We start from the raw sequence: 22,942 nt of genomic DNA, 5'->3' as shown, positions 1-22,942 counted from the left end.
GTCAACAAGCTTACTCTCAGATAAGTGGGGATATGATTTCAGGCTCAATACATGTATGGGGGAAATCATAATATTGTTAGTGATTAGAAGGCTGAAAAACATTGTATAGAGAAGCCAGGGACTCAGCTACATTTGTAATGATAAAGCGCTTTATATTGTGCTGAAGTAATTGCCCACACCCAGGTAGCACACTATTGCTATTAAGGTAAATCCATAGCCAGCTTTTAGCAGTATGGGCAAAGCTTTGCGTTTGCTTCTGTTGCTGCCCTTATATCACACTACTAAGCCAATGGAGAACCAGATCATCTGAAAGATTCATTTAAAGTGTTGCTGCTGTTGTGTGCTTGCTTCTTTGTTTCATTTATGAACCGCTTCCTATGAAACATCCCCATTTGGTACAAGAATAGCCATATACAAAACAATTGCATATATAAAACATATGGGTTGTATCCAGTAAAGTTGTCCGGTTAGCTCAAAAACTTCTGCCTGTGCAACTGGACCTCCTCTTCTCGTGTGCTCCCACTCTAACCACAAATCTGTTCTGGGGGTTCCGCCAACCCTCCAGAACAGATTGGGAAGGTGCAGAGGAAGGATGGGGAGGTGAAGTCCCATTGCATGAGCAAAAGTTCTTGCAACAATGGAACAGCTTTGTTAGATATAACCCTATATGTGATTATATATATATATATATATATGGGTTCTACTACTATATATATATATATATATATATATATATATATATATATGTATGTATATATGGGTTCTACTAGAATATTTTACACCATCATTTTACACCACCATTCTTAGAGAGTGCATATTTCAGATAGGGTTACATAGACATTGACTGTAGCTATTTCATCAGCATCCATGAGGTGGGAATAAAAGTTCATGGTGATTGTATTACCAGGAGAATTTCATTTAGCTGAATCCAGCTGTGTCTGGTGCTGCAATATTTTATTACAGAAAGAGATAGTTTTAATTGGAATTTACTGAAGTCTTTGAAAGCTTCCCAACTTAATGCAATTTGGAAAGCTGTATTTATTTTATATATTATCTAAATGGAAGAAATTGCTGCAGTAGTAATTTACATTTTCTGTCTTAGGTAACACAAGCAGGGTTTTCTGGGCAGTATTTCTTCATTAATTCTCTGCTAAATGACAATAATAGATTTAGTATTCCCAAAACACATGATGGAGTAAGTCTTGCAGCCACTTGAAATCTCTTTTTTAAAAAATAAATAAATGCTGTATAATTCTGTTTGGCTTGGGTGAGGACTTCATGTTCATGATGGAGTTACTAATGAAAGGTATTTAGTTTGGGCTTCTCTGTACATTATATTGAAAATCTTCAAAAATGACTACAAGCACTGAGTATCTAGTTGAGTCTATCATCTTAGGCTGTGGTCTGAACCTGCTAGCTTTTAGGGAAAGTAAGAGGAAAATGGATTTGCAAACAAGAGCACCCCAAGCATACTAGGACTCAATTTCTTGACTTTAAGAAAGCTGACTTCATAAAACTTAGGGAAGTGCTGGGTGAGATCCCATGGACAGTAATACTAAAAGGAAAGGGAGTTCATGATGGCTGGGAGTTTGTTAAGAGGGAGATACTAAAAGCACAACATCAGGCAATACCAATGAGACAGAAACATGGAAGGTGCCTAAAGAAGCCAGGGTGGCTATCTAAAGAACTTTTAACTGAGTTAAGATTAAAAAAGGATGTGTACAAAAAATGGAAAAGGGGGAAACCACCAAAGAGGAATTCAAACAAATAGCCAGCACGTGTAGACACAAAGTCAGAAAAGCTAAAGCACAGAATGAACTCAGGCTTGCTAGAGAGGTTAAAAGCAACAAAAAAGGCTTTTATGGGTATGTCCGTAGCAAAAGGAAGAACAAAGAAACAGTGGGGTCACTCAGAGGAGAAGATGGTGAAATGCAAACAGGGGACACAGAAAGAGCTGAACTCCTCAATGCCTTCTTTGCCTCAGTCTTCTCCGATAAAGAAAACAATGCCCGACCTGAAGAATTTGGAGCAAATGATTCAGCAAAGGAAACACAGCCCAGAATAACTAAGGAGATAGTACAAGAATACTTGGCTAGTTTAGATGTATTCAAGTCTCCAGGGCCAGATGAACTGCATCCAAGAGTATTAAAAGAACTGGCAGATGTGATCTCAGAACCACTGGCAGTCATCTTTGAGAATTCCTGGAGAACAGGCGAAGTCCCGGCAGACTGGAGGAGGGCAAATGTTGTCCCTATTTTCAAAAAAGGGGGAAAGAGAGGACCCAAATAATTACCGCCCAGTCAGTCTGACATCAATACCAGGGAAGATTCTGGAGCAGATCATTAAGCAAACAGTCTGTGAGCACCTAGAAAGGAATGCTGTGATCACCAATAGTCAGCATGGATTTCTGAAAAATAAGTCATGTCAGACTAACCTGATCTCGTTTTTTGACAGAATTACAAGCCTGGTAGATGAAGGGAACGCAGTGGATGTAGCCTACCTTGATTTCAGCAAGGCATTTGACAAGGTGCCTCATGATATTCTTGTAAAGAAGCTGGTAAAATGCGGTCTTGACTATGCTACCACTCAGTGGATTTGTAACTGGCTGACTGACCGAACCCAAAGGGTGCTCATCAATGGTTCCTCTTCATCCTGGAGAAGAGTGACTAGTGGGGTGCCACAGGGTTCTGTCTTGGGCCCGGTCTTATTCAACATCTTTATCAACGACTTGGATGATGGACTCAAGGGCATCCTGATCAAATTTGCAGATGACACCAAATTGGGAGGGGTGGCTAACACCCCAGAGGACAGGATCACACTTCAAAACGACCTTGACAGATTAGAGAACTGGGCCAAAACAAACAAGATGAATTTTAACAGGGAGAAATGTAAAGTATTGCACTTGGGCAGAAAAAAATGAGAGGCACAAATACAAGATGGGGGACACCTGGCTTGAGAGCAGTACATGTGAAAAGGATCTAGGAGTCTTGGTTGACCACAAACTTGACATGAGCCAACAGTGTGATGCGGCAGCTAAAAAAGCCAATGCAATTCTGGGCTGCATCAATAGGAGTATAGCATCTAGATCAAGGGAAGTAATAGTGCCACTGTATTCTGCTCTGGTCAGACCTCACCTGGAGTACTGTGTCCAGTTCTGGGCACCACAGTTCAAGAAGGACATTGACAAACTGGAACGTGTCCAGAGGAGGGCAACCAAAATGGTCAAAGGCCTGGAAACGATGCCTTATGAGGAACGGCTAAGAGAGCTGGGCATGTTTAGCCTGGAGAAGAGGAGGTTAAGGGGTGATATGATAGCCATGTTCAAATATATAAAAGGATGTCACATAGAGGAGGGAGAAAGGTTGTTTTCTGCTGCTCCAGAGAAGCGGACACGGAGCAATGGATCCAAACTACAAGAAAGAAGATTCCACCTAAACATTAGGAAGAACTTCCTGACAGTAAGAGCTGTTCGACAGTGGAATTTGCTGCCAAGGAGTGTGGTGGAGTCTCCTTCTTTGGAGGTCTTTAAGCAGAGGCTTGACAACCATATGTCAGGAGTGCTCTGATGGTGTTTCCTGCTTGGCAGGGGGTTGGACTCGATGGCCCTTGTGGTCTCTTCCAACTCTATGATTCTATGATTCTATGATTTCTAGCTTCTGGGCATCAACAAGGATCTCCATTTCACAAATAATGGAAATGACCCAGCATCAGTCCAATACCCAAAGAAGATGGTGTGGTGTTAAAGTTTATTTATATACCCCAAAGCAAGACATAATAAAAGTACAGTAAAAATAATGTGAGTCATCGAAACAATGTAAGATAGCCAGAACAAAATACCCGATGGGGCCCTGCTTACACAGTGAACAAGTCAAAATATGATGGCGATTCACTATCCTAGGACTGTCTACCTCAACCCTTTTGCTTCATTCTCCAGCTCTGTAGTCACTAAGCCATTCTCACTGCATCACGGCAAACATGCAGACCCCCATCAACCCACTAGCTGTAGGCTATATCCAGCCTCATAAAGCCAACATGCTTAACTCTAATTAATTTATGAAGGGGTTAAGACCATAGAGTAAGCTGTCCTGACAGGCTTAACTAGGTCACAACCCCTCTCCTTGGGAGGAGGGGTTACCAAACTCTTTCTCTCTTTTTCCACCATGATGTGAACCCTACCAATACAGATGTGGCTCTAGCAAGCCATCTTCGTGTTTCTATACAAATAATTTGGAAACATTTACCATTTTGAAACCAAGCTAAGCTGCCTGTGTTTTGTGCTGCTTTATGGAAAAGCAAGTGAATCTGCATTTTGAAGAATCTGTAAGTAAACAATTTTTAACTTACCAAGTGTGTGGTCTCTTTCTATGCTAAGGAAGTGGGAAACTCTGGAAGCCACCCAGAATGGGATATTTTAAAGGTCTAATAGTCAATATTTTCATGCTTTACTTTGCTGCATCCTTTAGGATTTTAAATCTCTGCTAGGGCTCTTTCACCAAAGAGTACTTGCCCCAAACCTGGATCTAGGCATCCAGTGAATTTTCTCTTTATTTTACCATATAGTATTTTCCCTTTTAAATCAAATACAAATGGCAAAAGCCAACGCTTGCTGGTCCCTCCCTGCTATACCACATGACTCTGACAGTGTCCTGACAGGTCCTAGAACCAATGCAAGGAAATAAATATCAGAATTGCAGTAGCTGAAGCAAACACTCATTTGTTTTAAACTGTTTTTACATTACTATTTTTGTTGTTATTGTTATTATTTCAATTTATGAATTGCTTGACAGATAAATGATTTATAAAATTTAGAACATAAGGCCCAGCATAAAATCAGAAAAAGTAATGAATTACAATAATACACAATAAAACAAGCAGCAGTCAGTTGACAGCAAAATCATCATAAGGACTAGAAACTTGGTGATGGGTCGAATGGATATGCACAGAGTAGAATGGTGATTTGATAAGAGCAGAAGTGTAAGCATTTATGTAATATTTCTTCAGTATATTCAGCTTTGTGTCCATGAACTGATTGCCATCTTGCCCCAAAATGTACTGATACATATTCATTTATTTGCACATCATTAAATTTCCCTTAGGTTTGGACAAAGCTGGGCTTGATTTCACAGTTGTGAAATATCTATCCTATCCAGATGAGGTATCCCACCTTGACTGCCATGACTAATAGCCACTATGAACTGTGAAAATGATGATCAGTTAAAATACTGCCAACTGAACCTTTTCCTAATGGAAAATACACTTAGAGTGGAAATAAAATAGTCCTTGGAATAAAATTGCAGCAGTTTTTTTTCTTTAAAAGTGAGAAAAAAGAAATGCAAAGGGGAAGCAGAAACTGCATATTTTGGATAGAATCTAACTGATGCCCTTCAACATGGAATAACTTTTGATTCAACGTGTCCACAAATGGAAGAAGAAGGGAGGCTTTTTTCTTTCTTTCTTTTTTTGCAGATTCCCCCTGTATCCCCTTCACCACCTTCCACCCTGTCCCCCAACTCTCTGGAACTCATTTTGAAGAGGCACTAGGGTTGCAGAGGGGAAGTGGATGGTTCCAACTCTTGAATTATATGATTATATAATTCAGAAATATATGATGCTACCGGAAGATAGAAGTGCCTGGTGTGCTCTGGACCATGGGGTCATGAAGAGTCGGACACGACTAAACGACTAAACAACAACACCTGAAGGAGCACCTCCACCCCCATCGTTCAGCCTGGACACTGAGGTCCAGCTCTGAGGGCCTTCTGACGGTTCCCTCCCTGTGAGAAGTGAAGCTACAAGGAACCAGGCAGAGGGCCTTCTCGGTAGCAGTGCCCATCAGATGTCAAGGAAATAAACAACTATCTGACTTTTAGAAGACATCTGAAGGCAGCCCTGATTGGGGAAGTTTTTAGTGTTTGATGTTTTATCGTGTATATTCTGTTGGGAGCCACCCAGAGTGGCTGGGGAAACCCAGCCAGATGGGTAGGGTATAAATAAATTGTTGTTGTGGCATATTTTGTACTGCAAGATTTGCTCTTAGATGGGTCATCATTCCCATTTCAAGCACAAGATTCCCTGTTAGGTTGCAGGTACGGTATTTCTTCAAAGTAGTAAGATCAATTCATTTGCAGGGTGGGACAATCACATGAGGAAAATGAAGACTGCAAGACCCTAAGGAATAGAATACATGGGGGTGCATATTCACAATGAGTAGTATCATACTGATATGGAAAGAAAACTGATACTTAGGGCACTCAGTATAATTTTCTATATTCAGGCTGGGTTTATCTGACTATAGCTGTAGCACAGCGGTAGTGAATATGGGGCCTTCCACAATGCTGTTGGACTCAACCATCTGCCCCAGCCAGCATGGCTATTGGCCAAGGAGGATTAGAGTTCTATTCCAGCAATATCAGGATGGCTACAAGTCTGGATCCCTGCTGTAGTTCCTGATGCAAACAACAGCTCAGAAACACACTCCAGAATTCTATGGTATTAAAATCAGTGTCCTAAATAATGGAGATGGGTAAGTGAATGAAACAGTCCTAAGCAAAATAAGAAAATTAAGGGAGAATTGCCTCATTGTGCCACCAAATACTGGGAATATAAAATGCATGAATGAAAAATTATTAAGGGAGCACTTCAGCGTTCCTAGACACCCGAACACAATCAATCCTAAGGGTTATTACATGGAGCTGCTGAACTGGGATCATTAACAAATTTGATTGTTCCAGTATTTTAAAGGAAGGGTTTTTAATTGTGTACAAATGCCTCTCATTTGAATCTCTACTGTGTGTCATTTTGTGTGCCACACAAGTTTAGCATTATTGTGTGGGGTTATTAAAAACATTAGCCCTCTTTTTAAAAAATGGCCTGTCTTCCAACGCACCACCACTTTCTCAGATTTCTTAACAGATAAAGCAGGCTATTTCCTAGCCCACAATAAATGTTTGACAGTGCAATCCTAACCAGTTACTAGGGCTAGGATTGCAGCCTTAGGGTTAGTTACTACAGTCAGATTAGCTGACATGGGAGCGGTTACAGCATGACTATTATAGGAACATGGCAGATGCTATGGCCCAACAACTAGGCTAATATTGTCCATTCCTGGCAGCAGCTGTCCAAGGTCTCTAGGAAAACTTTCCCCTCATTACTAGCTACCTGATTGCATTACCTGGAGATACCAGAGACTGATCTGAGACCTTCTGCATGCAAACCACGTGCTCTTCTGAGCTACAGTCTGTGCCTACGTTGTGTGTGGAAATGATAGTGTGTGAGCTGAACTACACAGGGAGCCCACTGACAACCACCTCTCTGAATTTTACAATACATTTTCCAGCCAATGCAGCCCCTATCCATGTACAGGCAGATTCATACTAATATGAATTAGTACACTCTTGCCTTGTTCATGAGACCATAGGCATGAATGCAAATGTGTGGAAAGGAATGGGATCTCAGGAAAGGAGTCCCGGGTCAGTTTGGAGAACACTGACAATGTCCCAATCTTAAACTTTCCTTCTGAAAAGGCCCCATCACAGATCTTTCTTCCCCAGGTTGCTCCTTGCTCTCAGTGAAACCATGGGCGTAGCCAGGGGGGGCAGAGAGGAGCAGCTGTCCCCTCCAGTCAATAAAATTCAATACAAATACATAGCAAACTGAGGTTCTTCCCCACCTAACAAAAGGCCTGCCCCCCCCCCAAATCCTGGCTATGCCCATGTAGAAAACCCTCCTTCTGCACATTTAACAGGCCTGCGGTGTGTCAGTTTACAGGCTCAGGAGAGGCCTTTGAAGGGAACCTGTTCAGACACCTCCTTCTAAAGAGACATCCTGCATTTATCAGTGCTCTAGTGGCTCAGCCACTTCAAGAATGAATAAACAGGGAACAAAAGGATTCACTTATTCTTGAAAATGCCTGGAGGGTATTTTAAAAGAGGGGGCGGGGAGAGAGGAAAAGAACCAGTGAACTTTAAACAGGCTCATTACAGCCATCATTTTCTTAAAATAAATGAATGCAATTTAATCATGGGCAACATTCAATTAAACCAAAATAAGAACGTAAGCCACCAGAAAGTTATTTTGTGCAAAAAAGGACTGTAGCTCAATAGCATCACCAGAAAACCCTGCCTGAAACCCTGATTACCTGGTGGAGCAATGGTCTGATTCAGCATAAGGCATGGCATAACCTGCTCATCTAGAAAGCAGGCAAGTAGGTAGACAGCTACAGATTTGTTTGTTCGTTTATATTAAATGTCTTATCTGCCCTTTCAAAGGAGCCCAGGGTGGCAAACAACCAAACAGTAATAATACAAATTAAAATAAGCTAAAAATGTGTTTTAAAATACTTGAAAGGCTTTGAAACAATAAGAGCTCTACACAGTCACTTTTCCTTACATCTGATAATTTCAAGGCTGCCGGGCTCATTTATGCATCAAATGCCTGGGGGAATAAGAAAGTTTTAGGTGTCATGGGCCAGGAGTCAGCTTTGCCTGCTGAAGGGGGAGAAGGTGGAGTGACTCCTCCTGCAGTTGATCAGCCTTCAAGGACACAGAGGAGAAGGCACTGATGAGAACTAGCTGGCTTTAGCCTTCTTGAGCAGAGCTTCCAGCAGCAGCCAGATGCTGGTAAGAATTATCGTAATTTCTGGCCCTACCTTGCTGCTTCTTGCTCATCTTGACCATCAGATTCCCTGATCCTTGGACCAACAGACCAGGTGGATTGCTGTTCATCCAACCCTCGGACTGGACCTGACTTTGGACGCTGATTCTGCCTCCAGGCAAGTACACCTCAGAGACTCTTCTGGTTGGCTGACCTCCCACTCCTCTGAACTCTGCACATTGTTGCTCAGCATGAGACTGGCATTAGGCTCCTCCTGAATGTTAATGACAAAGGAGGCAAGACACACCTCACCAGGGAGGGTGTTTCACAAATGGGGAATTGCTCCCAAAAAAGCCCTGTCATGGGGCACAACACCAACCAGGTAGCACCAACAGGGCTTCTCCTGCCAATTGTAGGGTCCAAGATTACAATATTGAGGAAAGTGCTGTTTTAGGTACTTGGCTCCCAAGCTCTTTAGTGCTTTTTACACTAGTGGTAAACACCTTGAATTGGGCCTGTTAGTCCACTTCATAAAAATTCCCATCCTATCATAAGGAGAGGAAAATCTGTCCAAATAGCTGGAGTTTATAGGAAACAAGGATTTTTTTTCCATACCAAAATAAGCAGATTCAAAAACTGCAGTCAAGAAGAGTTCAATTCATTTGCCAAAGTTGCCTCTTTCCTGTTTATAATGCCACAGCTTTTCACTGCTGTTGTTACATATTGAGTCTGCACCAGTCCTTTCAGACAACAGAAATAAAGTAGGATAATAGCTATCGGATCAATGCTATTGACATTAATGAGAGCAAGTGGATCTTTCTGTAGTACCGGGAGACTATCATTTCATGACCACATCCTGTCCTGTAGGCATGGTTTCAAATAGAATTAATTTTCATTCATTCATTCATACTGAATGTAGTGGTCCCCTGTGGAGAAAGGGGCCTCCGATGTTAAGGATGGTTGGCTTGCATAAGCAAGCTGATCTTTGTCATGTGGTAACGGGAATGTTATTCAACAGACAGCTATTACAAACAGAAGCATTTGAACCATGAGGATGGGAGAGGCCAACTCCAAGGCAGAATCAGTCTCACAGTGTGAGGTCCCCTTTCCTCTCATTCATTCATATTAGCAACTGATAACATCTTAGGGGAGGGTATAAGAAAACATAATGAAGTATAATCAAACAAGAAGCCCTTGGCAATAAAAACAGCAGAAGTAGAAGAATTTTAAAAACCCCACAACCTGAGGGCATTTTTATTTAAATGCCTCCCAAAATGATGCCATTTTCAATGTCCATAGTGTCCAGGGGAAGGTGGCAAGGATGGTGAGAAGATTGGAGATAAAATTATATGAGGAAAGATTGGAAGTTGCTGGGTACATTTTAGCCTGGAGAAAAACTGATGTGATAGCCATCTCCCAATATATGAAAGGATGTTAGATGATGGGCCAAGTTGACCAAGATGATGTACCACGTTTATTTTCTATTGATGTAGTGGGCAGGGCCTGAGCCAAATGGGTTCAATTTGCAAGGAAGGGGATTTTGACTAAACATTAGGAAGAACTTGCTGATCGTCTGGGTGTTTAACCATGGAATAATCTGCCTTGGAAGGGGGGGGGGGACTTCTTTCATTAGAGGTTTTGAAGCGGAGGCTGAATAAATACTTATCAGAGGTGCTGTAGTAGTGGGCTTCCTGCATTGGCAGGAAAGAACTAGATTACCTTTGCTATACCTTTTCACTCTGACTTATAATTCTAGAATGAGAAATCCAGTGGAATTTCCCCAAGAACATAGTGAGGCTCACTCTTTCTTCTCATTAATTCATTGTATTTAAATATATATATTCCACTGTTCTAGGCAAAATGTTCATCAGTTAATAACCTAGAGGCCACAATGGGAAATGTGCTTTCCATTATCCCCACCACTTAACTTCTAGGAACAGAGAACAAGAAGAATGGGCTTCATAATCTATATTAGAGCAATTGAAAGATATATTTTTATTTTTATTTGCATTTGTCCGGTTATTGGGAGCGCTAAATCATTCCAATCCCTCCCAAAAGAAACATAAAATGAAAAATAAATTTACATGTAAAGCAAATCTGTTCAAAAGTGCCCAAAGTGCTCCCACCCACCACCCCATGACAGAATTTGGGAGACTCCATGCAGAATCCAAGGATTGGTATTTCCCACATTGCTTTGTTCCTTTATTTTCCAGTTTTTAGATTAGCTTTCCCTAACCTGGTACCCTCTGGATGTTATTAGACTCCCACCAACCCTGCCAGCATCACCAATGGTCAGCTGGAGTCCAAAAGCATCTGGATGGGAGTGTACCAGGTCAAGAAAGACTGATATTGAAGAATTCTGGGAAATGATATATAATGAACTGAAAAAAATGTGGAAAATATTTTTTCCTAAGGAACCAGAAGCTTTTCTTTTAGGTATTATAGGACCAGAGATCCCAAAGCACCAGATGAAACTGTTTATGTACATGACTACGGCTGCACAGACTCTGTTAACCCAGAAATGGAAAGGTGGTACAACTCTGACCAGAGAAGAGTAGCAGACAAAATTGATGAACTATGCCGAGATGGCAAAGCTTACAGGAAGAATTAGAAACCAGGACGAGGAGGACTTTAATAAAGAATGGGGAAAGTTTATAATGTATTTGAAAAGCTATTGTAAACAATTACATACATTGGTAGGATTGACTTGTAGTGAAAAATTGAACTACGGATTGACAAAGGATTTATAAAGATAGTTATGAAAGACATTCAGAGGGGGAAATCATTACATTAAGATCCACAATGGGGGGGGGGAGTCAAAAGGGATTATATGTTTATGTATTTAATTCATTTGTTTATGTAACATAGAAAATGCAAAAATAAAATTTATATATAAAAAAGACTGATATTGATGGAAGAACAGAAATGTGGTGATACAAGTGGGGAGGGTCCTTCATTTTAAAGACAGCAACGCATAATGACTCCACAATGTCTTATTTCAACAGTTTGCATCAATGCCACCCCCTCTTCAAAGCTGCCTACTGGGCACAATTAAGATTTCTTGCATTCAGGGAAAACATGACACTAATGAGGCATGCAGTTTGGTCTGTGGGTAGAATCTTTATGGAAGTTGCAAGGCACAATTAAAACATCTATGCTGAGAGCAACCTTGCTAGGAAATCTTTGGGACTCCTGCACATGGGTAGATTTACTGCAAGAGGAAATGCTTCCAAGCATATGTAAATGCTCCTATAATCCTTATGCTCTTGGGTATCTTTTTACACAGCGAACAATATTGTGCTGTTCAGAAAGTGGTGCTTTGTAGAAATGAAACAACACTTTTAGCAATAGCCCCAACCTTCATCTTAAGTCAATTTGTGGTTTGTTAACCACCAGCTTCCTACAGCTTCTTTCTCCTGGCATATCTTACTTAGACACATCAGTCTGACAAGAGATCTGCTGGAATGGCAGTTGTTGAGAAGAGTCAGTTCCACACATTCCAAATCCTTTGGATTTTGTTTCAAAAGCATGGTATGGCTTCAAGAACAGTTAAGCTCGGCCTTTATCACCCCTGTTATACAGAAAATTCCAAGTGGGTCCGAACCTCAATGCTTAAAATCCCTGATAGAGGATAAGGACCCAGAGATCATGCTAAGGGTGGCCAAATTTTGCGTGGCTGCCATAAAACTCAGGGAACAAGCTGTGTTGTTACAAAGACTAAGGCCTCAGATGCAAAAGCTAGATAATATTTTAGTGACTAAGACCTAAATCACATTTCTAATGGCTGTCATATTCGTATTGTTTATTGTAATAAAGGTAAAGGGACTCCTGACCATTAGGTCCAGTCGTGACTGACTCTCGGGTTGCGGCGCTCATCTCGCTTTATTGGCCGAGGGAGCCAGCATACAGCTTCCGGGTCATGTGGCCAGCATGACTAAGCCGCTTCTGGCAAACCAGAACAGCACACGGAAACACCATTTACCTTCCCGCCGGAGCGGTACCTATTTATCTACTTGCACTTTGAGGTGCTTTCAAACTGCTAGGTTGGCAGGAGCAGGGACCGAGCAATGGGAGCTCACCCCGTTGCGGGGATTCGAACCGCCGACCTTCTGATAGGCAAGTCCTAGGCTCTGTGGTTTAACCCACAGCGCCACCCACATCCCTGTTTATTGTTATATTTGATTATTAATTCAAACTTAATTCTATTGTGTTTTATGTTCCACTTAGTATGGTGTGTGATGCTGGTCTGGGGCCATAATAAATTTCATTTCAGTTAAGTCAGTGTGGTGGTTAGAGTGTTGGACTAAAACCAGGAAGTTCCAGGTTCAAATCCCCACTCAGCCATGGAGTTCACTGGGTGACCTTGGACCAGCTATGCTCTGTTAGCCTTTTCTACCTCACAGTGCTGCTTTTATGATAAAATGGGGAAGGGGGAGAATGGTATATGCTACCCAGAGCTCCGTGGAAGAAAGATGGAAGATACATTGAATAATGAATAAAAATTATAAGCAGATCTCCTTGAGAAATGCTCTAAAGTCATTTCAATATGGTCACTTTACCTTTTTAAAAAGCCAAGCATTGTGTAATGCAGGGGTGGGGAACCGGATGCAACTGGTGGACTGGATGCTTACCTTCCCCACCCCCCACAAGGCACCCGCCTGTCAATCGCCTGATGCCACAATGATGTGACCCATTTTTCTTTGTCCATGCAATTTGAAATCAAACGACAGAGGCAAAGTCACAGGGCTTTGCATCACATTATAATGGCATTATTCTTCCAACAGCAAAATTAAAGCATCACAAGATTTGTGCACATAGAAAAAAACTGAGTCCGTTTTTCAGAAATGGCAATGGGCATGTCTTTTTTAAACCATAGATCCATAGAATAACAAGATGCATCCTCCCACCCTTGAGAGATCACTAGATGAGTGGCAACCAACAGGTATAGAATGAATTCTTGAGAAGTAAGGTCAGCACTGGCACTATAAAAAATGGGAAAGAGACTTAACTTAGCATCCAAGGTGACCTGTTTGCCAACAATACCAACTTCCATTACAACCTGCTTCCAGAACTTGTTTACAGATAAATTTTACTTTTCCACTACCATTTCATCCATACGGAGTTGTCCAGTGGAGTTGTATATCAAGGGCCTGATGTGATGAGATAGGAGCTCTTAGTGGCCCACTGTGACACTTTGCTGGTAAGTCATTTGCATCCATTCAAGTCATGATTCCAGGAGAGTACTTTTAACAGCTTTTAACAACAGCCCTGTTGTTGGGGTTGATTTTCAATTTGTAGAGTTGGAGAATGTGGGCAAGATCCTTTGAAAGATCAGGTCAACCACTTGCATGCATGATTTAGTTTAAATTAATATCTATCCGTTGTGTCTATATGTCTCTTTTAATTGCTGTTTAATATTCTTGCTGAGTTTTTTATATATACTACAGCTGTAGTAGGACGCGGGTGGCGCTGTGGGTAAAACCTCAGCGGCCTAGGACTTGCCGATCGCATGGTTGGTGGTTCGAATCCCCACGGCAGGTGAGCTCCCGTCGTTCGGTCCCAGCTCCTGCCCACCTAGCAGTTCGAAAGCACCCTTAAGTACAAGTAGATAAATAGGTACCGCTTTATAGCGGGAAGGTAAACAGCGTTTCCGTGTGCTGCTCTGGTGCCGGTTCGCCAGAGCAGCTTCGTCACGCTGGCCACGTGACCTGGAAGTGTCTGCGGACAGCGCTGGCTCCCGGCCTCTAGAGTGATATGAGCTCACAACCCTAGAGTCTGTCAAGACTGGCCCGTACGGGCAGGGGTACCTTTACCTTTACCTTTACAGCTGTAGTAGGGAAAGCATATAAATATTTTAAATGAATAAATGAGTCCAGACTACACACTAGCATCAGACTTGGTAAAGGCAAAGAGGTGGGAGAGGTTTAGGGCCAACTGTCAGTAAATCCCTCTACCATACACTGAATGTCAATATTCCGTCAAAGTTCTAGATGACTTCAAATGAGGGGCCAATGAGGGTTAGAGGAGACTTGTGTTGGCCATTCCTATCATTGTACAGTGGTACCTCGGGTTAAGAACTAAATTTGTTCTGGAGGTCTGTTCTTAACCTGAAACTGTTCTTTACCTGAGGTACCACTTTACCTAATGGGGCCTTCTGCTGCCACTGCGTGATTTCTGTTCTCATCCTGAAGCAAAGTTCTTAACTCGAGGTACTATTTCTGGGTTAGCGGAGTCTGTAACCTGAAACGTCTGTAACCTAAAGCATCTGTAACCCGAGGTACCACTGTAAATCAAAGTTTATGCAACTTCTGATGGTTCATTTTGATGTTAACACCTTTGGTTTTGATGTTTCCATATGTTATCACTATTTAGTTAGTTAGTTAGTTAGTTAGTTAGTTACTTACTTACTTACTTACTTACTTTGTGTGTTGTCTGTGCATGACCCTTCTAGGAGACTTAGTTTGAATTACATGCAGATACCACTAAAAGATGAGACCTTCAACATAATTTTTTGATATTTCGTTTAGCAGGGAAAAGGAGATGTCACAAGAAAAGATAACATAATTCTAAACCCATTCTAAAAGAATAGATTCTTTCCCCCCTCCCAAAAAAAGAAAAAAAAGAAAACAGAATTCTGCAAGCTTTCCCAGATGAAGAAGGTTACTCACCTTCTTCTTTGGTCAAATATTTAGTCGGACTTGAAATGGTCTCCATTTTCTTACATTGTATTAAGGAAGAATCTCAATCTCAGTGGCCTCACTCTCAAGGAGTGTTTAAAAAATAACACCCACAAAGAAATGCCACATCCGAGTCCAAATTGGGTAATTGCATCCCAGCCTTGCTGTTTCTTTATTCCCTTGATGTAATTGCAGAATCCAAGGGAAAGGATATGGGTTTAAGGCATGAGAGAGACAACAAGGGGCCCCAACTGAAGTTATGATCCATTCTAAAACAATTTTGCCTGAATCCAATGAGATAATTTACGTAGATGCAAGGGATTCACTCATCCAGTGGGTTCCCCCCCTTCATTTCTGTTAATCTTTGAACAACATGCCCAATGCTTATCACAAACTAGCTCCACTGATGTGCCAGCAAGATACATGGCAAGCAGGGGGCCGGTCCACTGTCCCTCAGACCTTGTGGGGCGCCGGACTATATTTTTTTGGGGGAAATATATGAACGAATTCCTATGCCCCACAAATAACCCAGAGATTTTAAATAAAAGCACACATTCTACTCATGTAAAAACACGCTGATTCCTGGACCATCTGCAGGCCGGATTTAGAAGGCAATTGGGCTGGATCCATCCCCCGGGCCTTAGTTTGCCTACCCATGTCTTAGAATATGTCCCTCCTCCCCAGTTTAGGAACTCCCCATTTTACAATCTGCAACCCTGGCACTGCTTCATCTCCACCAGCTCCATCCCACTCACACTCCAAAATATAAAGCATAGAGCGGCAAACAATTGAGGCTTCTTTCTTTTCTCTATTACAGATCCACAGCTATAGAATGCTCCCCCATCAGATATCTGTCTGGTACCATCTTTCTTCAGTTTCAGGAGGAAAGGGAATATCTGGAGCTTTGGAAGTTGGACAGGAGACAGTTAATGCTGCTCAAATTCACCTTAATGGTCTAGGCAAAATTGATAAATGCTCTTCCTCTGTTAGGGAGATCAGCTGTTTGCTGTCAGTAGCTGACCGACAATGATTAGGAAATGATCTGGCCAAGAGACATACTAAAACAATGGTCTTACGCACACAGCCTCTGAAGTGTAGCACTTCCTAGGGCTCCCACACATACCTCTCACATGGCACTTATATTTTCAACAAACACAGACACACATCCTTACAACATTCAAGGACTGCAAGTGTAAATGATTACACATGCACATGGGAGTCCCAGGCACAAAAATGCAAATCTATTAACAGCACATATATATTAGACACATTTCACCTCTTTGCTGGGAGGAATACTTGCATTCCCAGGGCAAGCATAATTGTCATGCAAAGTGTAAAGAGGCCCAGGGAAAGCAGAGGAGTACATGCCTTTGAGATCCTTTAATCAAAAGTGCTGTCAGTGTGGGCAGGATCAAATATTTTTAACACCTCTTTCCCCCTTTTCTTCCTAATGTAACACTAACATCTCAACAAATGAAACTGATCTGTAGAAAATGTAAGTTGAAAAAAGAGACATTGCACATACTTCTGTAAACCAAGAAATCTTTAATAAAAATATGTTGTTGTTTTTTCAAAAAAAAACAAAAAAACACAATAGGATAACTGTTTCAATAGGCCCCTTTCCCTTTAGACATTCACTTATTTACACAAACATTTACAACCTACCTATGATTTAAGCAGCTTGCAAGAAATGCAATAATATTCAATATGAAAAGCTCTACGGGGGGGGGGGGAGTGAGTTCTGCACAATCCCAACAAAGTTAAGCACTTCAGCTCCTTGTGATTTGAAATAGGAGAGTTAAACACTTTAATCTCTCCCACTGAAATCCAAGGGACTCAACAGGACATAACTTCAGCTGGAGCATGCCTGTAAATATTAAAGACACTGCTGAAGTGTAGAACACATTGGCATTTAAAATATGCTTCCTATAGGAGAACTCCCCATCAAACTCAGTGGGACTTACTGCTATGTGCAAATATGCATAGGATTGAACTGCATACTAAAGTCTCTTTGGTATATAGGAAATCAACAGGAAAGCACTTAATATTACCTATTAAGTCCCACTGATTTAATTATTTCTCTTTGGTTATAGAGTTCTGCCAACCTTGTTGTCAGTGAGTTGACATCCAACTGTGAAAACATATTGCCTACTGCCTAGGGCTCCCTTGGACCCTCTCAGTTTAGTCATTAATGGATCACATGGAAGTTACATGCATAACCCTTGAAGTATTGAAGAATAGCAAATTACTTGTGACTGGGCAAGCAACCTAGTGATGTCACATCAAAGTAAGTGGGCATCATTCTTCGAACATCAGAGCTAGTACAGGCTGACGTTCATGCCACTCAAGGGTCTGGGGAAATCTGAAAGAGTGAACGCAGTTTCACAACCAATACTGTGTATCGGTTAAATGTGCAAATGCCTTCTTAAACATTTAGGAAGCGCTATATTGTAGATTAATTTCCAGTGCTGTCCTGCAGAGACAGGCAGAAGCCAGGAGAATGAGCAAAGATAGGCAAAGGTGGTCTATTAAAAAATAATAATGCCAGGGTGTGTGTGTATGAATCGCCTGCTTGACAACAAGCCTAACTGAATATCAGCAAGTTACTTTTTTGCCACAGACTGAATGGGAATAATAGAGGCAAGGTCAAAGCCAGGTAGAAATGTCTGTTCCATGGAGCACATTTTAATAATAATTTTAAAAATAGAAGGATCAATCAAATTGCATGGGGGGAGGAAGCAGAGAAGCCCCTAAAGACAGAATTTCAAGCTCTTATTAATCTCAGGCTTTAATTTTTTTAAAAAAATACAGAAGTCGAATCTTTCTTTCTAGATTTGGAGGAATCGGCATGCTTTCCGTTTAGTGATAAGCAAAAGATGGTGAAGTTTAGCCCTATTCATTCTGTGATCTGAAACTGACAAGTTTTCCTTACCTGTCTCGCTTTGGTGGGTTCCCTCTCTCTGCTGTTTCATTTCCAACTCTGTTTAAAAGTCAAGGGAGGAGGAGGAGAACAAAAGAAAAGCTGTTAAGCGCGCAGATCGCTCCGTGGATCGACACCCAGCGATTGTTACATTTGTGGGGAGTGTGTCGGGTCAAAGAGAGATTTGGAAGACTTCTTTTTAGAAGCCGGTGCTTTTGAAAGGAGGAAAAGGGGGAGGAAAAGCCACCAGCACTTTAAAGGTTAACTTCCTCTGCCGAAGAACAGGCGTTTGATCCAAGCACAACAGAGTGTAGCTTTTCAACCTCGCTAGCCAATGAGGCGAGTTGGTGGGCGGAGCGAGGACTCTACAGAGGCAGGCTTATTGTTGGGTTTTTTCTTTTTCTTTTTTTCTTTTTTAAGAAAAACATTTCCTCCAACACTCCCCCCCCCCGCACACACACCATTTTTTATTTTTTTTTTAGTTTAGTAAATTAATGCAGCAAGAAAGTCTCAAGATCCGGCGAGTTCTATGGAGGTGAAGATGGGGCGAGGAGGAAAATGGACTGGATCGAGAGATCACTGAGAGACTTTCCTCTTCGGCTTCCTCGCTGATCACCATGGGAATCCCAGCCCCATGAAACTTGCCCTTAGCTTCCTTCCCCACTTTCGCCCCGAGCGATGGGACACCTTCCCTGCAGCAATAATAACTTATTCGTGGGGAAAAGATCCCGGGAAGCTGGAATCGACAGCAGCGAAACGTCGACCCACCGGGAAAGCAACGTTTCCGGAACAATGCAGCAACTGCATAAGGAGGATTGCAAATTCCCTTGGATATAACTGAGGAAGACACCCCGGGCGCCCGAGGAGATTATCCGTTGGGTTTCTTACTCCCACCCACCCCCAGTTTGCCCCCACATGGCCAATATATTCTCGTAGCATTCTGCATGGTCCAGAAGCCCGGTGCGCGCACTGGGATCCTACTGGAAGGAAGGAAGGAAGATTTCTTTGCAGGGATCTGGTCATCCAAGCAAAGCTGTTAACACCGAGAGCAGCGCTGGAGTTTAAATGTCCATTTCCCCCCTCTCTCTCCAAGGTGCTGAAACGTGGGGGGTGGTTTGCTGTCCAGGGTCCTGAAATCCCAGCGCCTCGCCCGTCTATGTTCAACTGCCTCCTCTTCCCCACGCCACCTCTAACTGCAAGGATTGTGTACAAAATTAACAAAGAGGATATTTTCCACCATTTTATCCAGTCTGGTATTTATTTATTTATTTTTGTTTCTAAGTGCCAATTCGCTTGTTCTGACGTGTGGACTACAAATTCATCCGATCTGAAAAAATGTGTAACCTCAATGCACTTGGAGTCTACCTTTGGGAGACCATAGTATTCTTCAGGTAGGCTGTTTTCTAAACCACTGAGCTAGGGGTGTATGGGTATTTGAGACTGCAATGATAAGATCTGGCATGTGCTTTGAGTCCTGCTTGCGAGAAGAAAGTCCTCCTTTGGGATATCCCCACATACTTTTCTCTCTCTGCTTATTTTCTGTTTCTAATTGTTTAATTCAGAGTATAAGGACTTCTGACAGCTTTATGAGTTACTCGGTGTAATTAGCACTGCATTCTCTGCCTGTAACCGCAGTGCTGAAAACGCCAGGTGCTCAAACTGGTAGGAATGCGACAACTAGTGGTGATGGCGAGGGTTGCACTTGTACTCCACGAAACTAAATATTTCATTTTCCGACTTGGGGGGGAAGGATGCAAGTTGAGAAGAGCAATGTTGTGATTATGCCTCTATCATCATTAAACTTTCAGAATCACTTTGTGCTAGGTGAATTATTCTGATTATACCCAACAGATTTAGTAGCAATATATATACCCTGCTATGAAATTCAGCTTTAAAAAAAACTTTCCACAAAAGTTCTCTTGTATGATTGTTGTTGTTGTTAACTTTGCACATCATAAGACAAGATTGTCAGTGAAATCCTGTGCATGTCTACTCAGAGGTAAACCTCACTAAGTTCAGTGGGACATACTGCCAGGTAATTGTCTGTGGGATTGCAGTATGTGTGAGGGTCTGTCTCCAAAATGACCTGGCCAGCACTGTCACATACTTCTCTCAAAATATCTTACTAATCACAGGGAGGAAATAATTGTTATCTGTCCTGCTGTGTGAGAATGAACAATGCAATCTTCTGAGATAATGAGAGGTGTCAAATGTGCATATTTGGAAACCTATATTTGTTTCACAACTTGCAGGATTCAGAAGTATTACACTCCATTTGAGTTGCATGACTGAACCACTTCATCCTCCATGTGTTTTAGTAGAGCAAAGATGTTGTTTTGACAGAGAAAGCTGAATTAATGATAGATAGATATTGATACATTTTATATATAGACACATTGCCAAAGCAATGCTTTTTTCTTTCTTTCTACAGACGCACTATTATAATCTCTTAGATGTTGAGAATTCATTGGCTTTGTTCTAAGAAGGTCAGTGTTGGAAGCCTTTTCAGTCTTCCAATTAATCAAAATAAAATAAATAAGACCTCCAGTACGAAACATATTTGCCCTTCCAGAGGTCATATAATACAGGAAATCTGCATTTACAAAGCATACACATGCAGGGCTGAATGAAAGCATATGCAACTCTGCATGCCATAGACTTCAGTGGGACTTATACTGCCTATCTGTGTACAGGATTGCAACCTTAATTCAGCAGAAATGTGTCATATGCTTTCACCCTGAACTGAAAATATCTTAAATGTAGATCTCCTCGTGGAGTGTGGTAAGCTAATCTCTATGCAGGACAGTGAAGAGGTTACACTGGAATGCAAAACAAATGAGAGAGAGAGAGAGCACAATATTTAAGAAGAGAGATTAACATTACGTGCCTAAACAATTTCGAATGTCAGCAAAGCCTCCTAAAAGAAAGAAGAAAGCTTTTCACCTAAAGTTATATAGATGGAAAACAAAGATTGTTCCTCCATTCCAAGGACTAATCAAAAGCATGGGATATGTATAGTTAAATATTCCTATGCTTCCATCTTGTTCCAGTTTAGAATGCATGCACTTTGAGTAAGTCATGTTTTATATGAAACATATGCATTCAGACTCCTATTCCTTGAGAATATTAGGTCCTGCCCATTCCATGTTCAACTACCTCACAGGCATGTTGTGGAAAAGAAACTTCATAATGACTGTATCAGCACAATCCTGTAACGCAAACTCAGCCCTACTGAGTTCAATGGAGCTTACTCCCAGGTAAGAATGTGCAGGATTGCAGCTGATGTTACATAGCTTTACGCTGGTGTTTTTAGATATTTGCCACAACTACCCTTCTGGGTCTAAGGAACTTGGAGCAACCTTAACCTGACATCTGCAAATATTCCCAAAAGCAACAGTGTCTGTAGAAAAGAGTTTCTTGCTGTCTCTTGTACCTTCCACCACCATGATGCTCATCTTCAGCCCAATCATTTGAGATTTTAGTGTAGTGGATTAAGGGCTATTTGGAAAGTTAATAAAAACTAATTATACCTGCAGAGTGATATGTTATGTTAAAAATGCAACAACCTAGTAATCGAATAAACCATGATAGAACAGAAATGTGCAGTGCATTAGATAGCATTATATGCCTCCTCTCCCCACCGACCTGTCAAACCCAAGTAGTTTAGGATTGAAGTAAGAGCCCATACTGCGTCAACACATAGTCTGCAATATGAAAATAAAAAAGGGAGGGGAAAGCATATACAGCAATTACATGAGAGATGAAAGCTAAGCTTCTGTTGAAACATAAGGCCTTCTGTAAGCCATTAAAACCTTCCAAATCTGTAGGGACAAATAGCATCTGGTATGCGATTGCAAACATTATGATATTGCCAATATAATATTTGCCTCTGTTACGCTCAGAGTATTTTTGAAAGAATTTTATTCAAACGGGCCTTTCATGGAAGAAGTTCAGACATCAGTATCCTTGTATCTGAGCAAACCTTTGCAGGTTGCAACAGTTTCAATACATAGCTAGGCTGAGGCTAAAAGGGAATGGACGATGGCATTTATGTTTGACAAATCATAGAATTGTAGGGTTACCAAGCCTTGTCTACCAACAGAGTTATAGACAGAGCTCTACGAAGTCTAGGTATTGTTAGAGCACAAGTGCTCTCTGTTATAGTATCCTCAATGCAATGTGCAAAACTTTGCTGCTAATTAATACAGAGAGTGATACATCTAAATGCCTACCTGCCTAACAGATACAATCACTGATCCTGGTTGTCCATACAAAGTGCTCATAATGTACTGAGACGAATATCAATGTGAGCTTACAAATATATACGGTAATTTTTTAAAAGTGATATTTTCATTCAGTCTCATTTGTATTGTCACTGTCTAAAATAAGTCCATAAATGATCTGTCTAAGTAATGAATACCCAATCCATATTTTAAAGTGACTGGTCATATCACAGACATAATTTGGGTTGTGCATTGAGGAAGATGGGTGCTGGTGCATCTTTAAAGTTCATTAAATAGGACTGAGCTTGATTCTTAGCTCTTTTGTGCTGAAATAAATTAGAAGCAACTTTCCCTGAAGTTAGTAGGAAGCTTGGTTGGTTGGTTGGTTGGTTGGTTTGGACTTCCAAGAGAAAGCAGTATCTGAAGCTACGTTGCACCAAAAGCAGTTTCTCAGATTCACAGAACCTGTTATACATGGATTAGGCCTTTCCTATAGTGATGAGTTTGCACTTAGCAGAATAGTATTGGTT

At 41.4% G+C, this 22,942-nt stretch overlaps 1 protein-coding gene and 1 long non-coding RNA gene across 4 annotated transcripts in view; one reads left to right on the top strand and one right to left on the bottom strand.

Moving 5' to 3' along the window:
• The window catches only part of LOC308467771, a 136,835-nt gene extending 118,433 nt beyond the window's left edge, over positions 1 to 18,402 (bottom strand). For both annotated transcript variants that reach the window (XR_013981283.1, XR_013981284.1), the window contains exon 1: positions 18,202 to 18,402. This is a non-coding gene — a long non-coding RNA (uncharacterized lncRNA). The remainder of the gene's footprint in view (positions 1 to 18,201) is intronic.
• Positions 18,403 to 18,697: 295 nt separating this feature from the next.
• The window catches only part of GLRA1 (glycine receptor alpha 1), a 93,420-nt gene continuing 89,175 nt past the window's right edge, over positions 18,698 to 22,942 (top strand). For both annotated transcript variants that reach the window (XM_080988516.1, XM_080988515.1), the window contains exon 1: positions 18,698 to 19,580. In XM_080988516.1, the coding sequence (XP_080844642.1) occupies positions 19,525 to 19,580 (56 nt within the window). In that variant the 5' untranslated portion in view covers positions 18,698 to 19,524. The remainder of the gene's footprint in view (positions 19,581 to 22,942) is intronic.

The sequence above is a fragment of the Podarcis pityusensis genome (genome assembly GCF_964106645.2).
Source record: "Podarcis pityusensis genome assembly, chromosome: 2".
Lineage (NCBI taxonomy): Eukaryota > Metazoa > Chordata > Lepidosauria > Squamata > Lacertidae > Podarcis > Podarcis pityusensis.
Note: the sequence above shows the minus strand (reverse complement) of the source record. Positions and strands in the feature narration are given on the sequence as shown.